At 68.5% G+C, this 5,108-nt stretch overlaps 1 protein-coding gene across 1 annotated transcript in view; it reads left to right on the top strand.

Annotated features, from left to right (window-relative positions):
* LOC136830120 (trichohyalin-like) overlaps positions 1 to 930 on the top strand; it is a 1,677-nt gene extending 747 nt beyond the window's left edge. Inside the window, exon 1 of the mRNA XM_067089311.1 lies at positions 1 to 930. This exon is cut by the window's left edge and continues 747 nt beyond it. Within this exon, the coding sequence (XP_066945412.1) occupies positions 1 to 930 (930 nt within the window).
* Positions 931 to 5,108: the final 4,178 nt, after the last annotated feature.

The raw sequence follows: 5,108 nt of genomic DNA, 5'->3' as shown, positions 1-5,108 counted from the left end.
AACAAGCTGAAGGAAGAAAAACTAAGGCTCGAAGAAGATGTGAAGCGGAAAAGCGATTCAAAGACAAAACTAGACGATGAACAAAATTCGAAAAAATTTGGCGATGGTGATACTCAGCCAGAAAACACTAAGAGAAGTACGAAAAAAGAAGAGTCAGACGAAGAAGAAGAAGCAGAGATTATAATGGTAAAGAGGGGGAACAGAATACGGTTTTGGAAGAAGGTGAAAAACAAAAAGTTTAAAGAGGAGGCTCAACACGACCCTGCACAGGAAGGACTTGATCGGGAAGAACTTATGGAGGATACAGATGAGATGCTCAAGGAGGTGATAAGGAAGACATTTAGGGAGAGGCAGGCTCTGGGAGCCTTTGGAAAGGAGGCAATGAGATCCCTAAATCGGAAGCGAGAGGAGAGAGAGCGGAGAGAACTCGAGAGGATGCTTCAAAGAAGAAATGAAGGAGAGAGGATACGACGGGAGATAAGGAGGGCCTTCCGAAAGGAGGTATTGAGAACTCTAAGACGGGAGTGTGAGGAGAGAACGCGGGGAGAGGAGGCTGGAAGAATTGCTGAAGAAGCGAGGATACAACGAGAACTGATCAGGACTCTAATAACATTAGCTGAGGAGGAATGGAGGGCTCAGGTAGAATGGAGACAAATAGAACTCGAGACTATGAGGCGGTTGGATAAGGAGTTAAGGAAGGCTGATCGAAAGTGGAGAAGGGAGGCACGAAAAGCTCGCAAGGAGGAAAAGAAGAGGAGAAAGCGCCAAAGGAAGGCTGAAGTGTGGAAAGGCAGGAGAAAGGTCAAAAGAGAAGATCCACGGAGGAAATCCAGACACTCCGCTGGGACGAGAAGGACCTGTGGAGGGAGCAAGAGTGGTTACAATTTGGCTTACGAGTACATCCTGAAGAGACCTACTGGCAGAAGATAAAGACTGATGCTAGCCTTACTCTTCCGAAAGGTCATTACTATGGGGCCGACATTGCTCTACTTTTTCCAAGTTCATCAAAGGAATTCGGAGACGGGTTTTCCTAAGACACCAACTCTTGAGGATAATCGTGAACTGGTGAAATGCCACTTCATGTTAGAAGTGCGCTAGCCCTGGAATGGTAACCGGACCTGGTAGGGAAATATCGCCAGACTTGTGCCTCATGTTGGCAATGGAATGGAAGCCATACCTGGAAGAGGAACATCAGCTGGACTTGTGCGACACTGACGAACGGACAGCGGTTGGGTGGCCGCTGGAAGTTCGCTGGCACTTGAATGGAAGGAACATCGGCTGGACTTGTGCCTGGCGCTGGCGACCGGACAGCGGTTGGGGGGCAGCTGGAAGTTCGCTGGCCCTGGAATCATAAAGCCAGGAAGCGGAACATCGGCTGGACTTGTGCCTGGCACTGGCGAGAGGACAGCGGTTGGGGGCAGCTGGAAGTTCGCTGGCCCTGGGCCAGACCATGGCGGAACATCAGCAGGACTTGTGCCTGGCGCTGGCCACGGACAGCGGTTGGGGGCGCCACCGGCGGTTGGGGCGCCACCGCGTTGAGGGCGCGACCACCGGTTGGGGGCCGCCACCAGCGGTTGGGGCCGCCACCGACGCCACCGGGCGGTTGGGGGGCCGCCACCGGCGGTTGGGGGGCCGCCACCGGCGGTTGGGGGGCCGCCACCGGCGGTTGGGGGGCCGCCACCGGCGGTTGGGGGGCCGCCACCGGCGGTTGGGGGCGCCACCACCGCCACCAGCGGTTGGGGGCGCGCCACCAGCGGTTGGGGCCGCCACCAAAGTTGGGGGCCGACCGGGCGGTTGGGGCCGCGACCAGCGGTTAGGGCGCCACCGGGCGGTTGGGGCGACCAGCGGTGGGGGTTAGCGCGACCAGCGGTTGGGGCGCGACCAGCGGTTGGCCACGGCGTTGGGGGCGCCACCGCGACGCCAGCGGTTGGGGCCGCGACCGGGCGGTTGGGGGCGCGACCGGCGGTTGGGGCGCGACCGGCGGTTGGGGGCCACCGCGGTTGGGGGCCGCGACCGGCGGTTGGGGCCGCGACCAGCGGTTGGGGGCCGCGGTTGGGGCTGGGTTGGGGGGCGCGACCACCGGTTGGGCCGCGACCACCGGTTGGGGGCGCCACCACCAGCCGCCACCAGCGGTTAGGGGCGCCACCAGCGGTTGGGGCCGCCACCAGCGGTTGGGGGCCGCCACCAGCGGTTGGGACGCGAACACGGTTGGGGCGCGAACACCGGTTGGGGGCGCGACCAGCGGTTGGGGCCCCGGCGGTTGGGGCGCCAGCGGTTTGGGGCGCGACCCGGCGGTTGAGCGCGCGACCAGCGGTTGGGGGCGACCGCGGTTGGGGGCGCGACCCGGCGGTTGGGGGCGGCCAGCGGTTGGGGGCGCGACCAGCGGTGGGCCGCGACCACCGGTTGGGGCGGGTTAGGCGACCACGGTTGGGGCCGCCACCAGCGGTTGGGGAGCGCCACCAGCGGTTGGGGGCCGCCACCAGCGGTTGGGGGCGCCACCAGCGGTTGGGGCCGCGAACACCGCGACGAACACGGTTGGGGGCGCGACCACACGGTTGGGCCGACCGAACACCGGTTGGGGGCCGCGACCGACGCCGAACACGGTTGGGGGGACCAGCGGTTGGGGGCCGCGACCAGCGGTGGGGGCCGCGACCACTGGTTGGGGGCCGACCACTGGTTGGGGGCCGCGACCACGGTCGGGGGCCGCGACCACGGTTGGGCGCGAACACCAGTTGGGGGACGCGAACACCGCGAACACCGGTTGGGGGCGCGACCAGCAGTTGGGGTCGCGAAAACCGGTTGGGGACCGCAAACACCAGTTGGGGGGCCGCAAACACCAGTTGGGGGGCCGCAAACACTGGTTGGGGGGCCACGAACACCGGTTGGGGGCCGCGACCAGCGGTTGGGGGGCCGCGACCGCCGGTTGGGGCCGCCGACCGGTTGGGGCCGCGACCGCCCGGTTGGGGGCGCGACCACCGGTTGGGGGCCGCGACCGCCGGGTTGGGGGCCGCGACGCCGGTTGGGGGCCAGACGACCGCCCGGGGGGCCGCCACCAGCGGGGGCCGCCACCGCCACGACCACGGGTTGGGGCCGCGACCAGCGGTTGGGGGCGCGACCACTGGTTGGGGGGGCCGCGACCACTGGTTGGGGGGCCGCGACTGGTTGGGGGCCGCGAACACCGTTGGGGGGCCGCGAACACCGGTTGGGGGGACGCGAACACCGGTTGGGGGCCGCGAACACCGGTTGGGGGGCCGCGACCAGCAGTTGGGGGCCGCGAAAACCGGTTGGGGACCGCAAACACCAGTTGGGGGCCGCAAACACCAGTTGGGGGTCGCAAACACCACTGGTTGCCACGAACACCGGTTGGGGGCCGCGCGACCGGTTGGGGCCGCGACCGGTTGGGGCGCCACCAGCGGTTGGGGCGCGACCGCCGTTAGCCACCGCCCGGTTGGGGCCGCGACGCCGGTTGGGGGCCGCCACCAGCGGTTGGGGCCGCCACCACCGGTTGGGGCCGCGACCACGGTTGGGGGGGCGCCACCACTGGTTGGGGGCGCGACCGGCGGTTGGGGCTGCCACCACGGTTGGGGCGCGACACACGGTTGGGGACGCTAAACACGGTTGGGGGACCACCACCGGTTGGGGGCCGGAACACGGTTGGGGGCGCGACCAGCAGTTTGGTTGGGGACCGCAAACACCAGTTGGGGGCGCAAACACCAGTTGGGGGCCGCAAACACTGGTTGGGGGCCACGAACACGGTTGGGGCGCGACCAGCGGTTGAGACGCGAACGCGACCGCCCGGTTGGGACGCGACCGCGGAACGCGAGTACGGTTGGGGCGACCGCGGTTGAAACACGCGGTTAGGGGCGGCGGCGCGACCCGGTTGCGGTGAAACGCCGCGCCACGGAACCAGCGGTTGGGGGCCGCCACCAGCGCGCCACGGCGGTTGGGGCGCCACGGGGGCGCCACAGTTGGGGGTTGGGGTTGAACAGGGGGTTGGGGCGGTTGGCCGGCGCGACAGACCGGTTGGGGGGGCGACCAGAAACGCGACCAGCAGTTGGGGGGGCGCGACAGCGGTTGGGGCGCGACGGCGGTTGGGGGCGACCGGCGGTTGGGGGCGCGACCAGCGGTTGGGGGGGCGCGACCACGAACACGCGACCACGGTTGGGGCGCGACCACGGTTGGGGGGCCGCCACCAGCGGTTGGGGGCCGCCACCAGCGGTTGGGGGGCCGCCACCAGCGGTTGGGGGGCCGCCACCAGCGGTTGGGGGCCGCGACCACCGGTTGGGGGACGCGAACACCGGTTGGGGGCGCGAACACGTTGGGCCACCACCGGCGGTTGGGGCCGCCACCGGGCGGTTGGGGGCCACCGGGGTTGGGGGCGCCACCGGGCGGTTGGGGGAACGCCACGGTTGGGGCGCGACCACGGTTGGGGGCGCCACCAGCGGTTGGGGGCGCGAACGGCGGTTGGGGGCCGCGACCGGCGGTTGGGGGCGCGACCGGCGGTTGGGGCCGCGACCGGTTGGGGCCGCGACCACCGGTTGGGGCGACAGGTTGGGGGCGGACCACCGGTTGGGGCGCCACCAGCGGTTGGGGGCGCCACCAGCGGTTGGGGGCCGCCACCAGCGGTTGAGCCGCGAACACCGGTTGGGGACACGACGCGAACCGGTTGGGAGCCGCGAACACGGTTGGGGGCGCGACCAGCGGTTGGGGGCCGCGAACACCGGTTGGGGGCGCGACCAGCGGTTGGGGCGCGACCAGCGGTTGGGGAACGCGACCACTGGTTGGGGCGCGACCACTGGTTGGGGGCCGCGACTGGTCGGGGGGCGCGAACACCGGTTGGGGGGCGCGAACACCGGTTGGGGGACGCGAACACGGTTGGGGGCGCGAACACGGTTGGAGGGCCGCGACCAGCAGTTGGGGGCGAAAACCGGTTGGGGACCGCAAACACCAGTTGGGGGCCGCAAACACCAGTTGGGGGTCGCAAACACTGGTTGGGGGCCACGAACACCGGTTGGGAGCCCGCGACCGCGGTTGGGGGCCGCGACCGCCCGGTTGGGGCCGCGACCGCCGGTTGGGGCCGCGACCGCGGTTGAGACGCGACGCCGGTT

The sequence above is a fragment of the Macrobrachium rosenbergii genome, chromosome 46 (genome assembly GCF_040412425.1).
Source record: "Macrobrachium rosenbergii isolate ZJJX-2024 chromosome 46, ASM4041242v1, whole genome shotgun sequence".
NCBI classification, from domain to species: domain Eukaryota; kingdom Metazoa; phylum Arthropoda; class Malacostraca; order Decapoda; family Palaemonidae; genus Macrobrachium; species Macrobrachium rosenbergii.
This window is presented reverse-complemented; position numbering and strand designations above follow the sequence as displayed.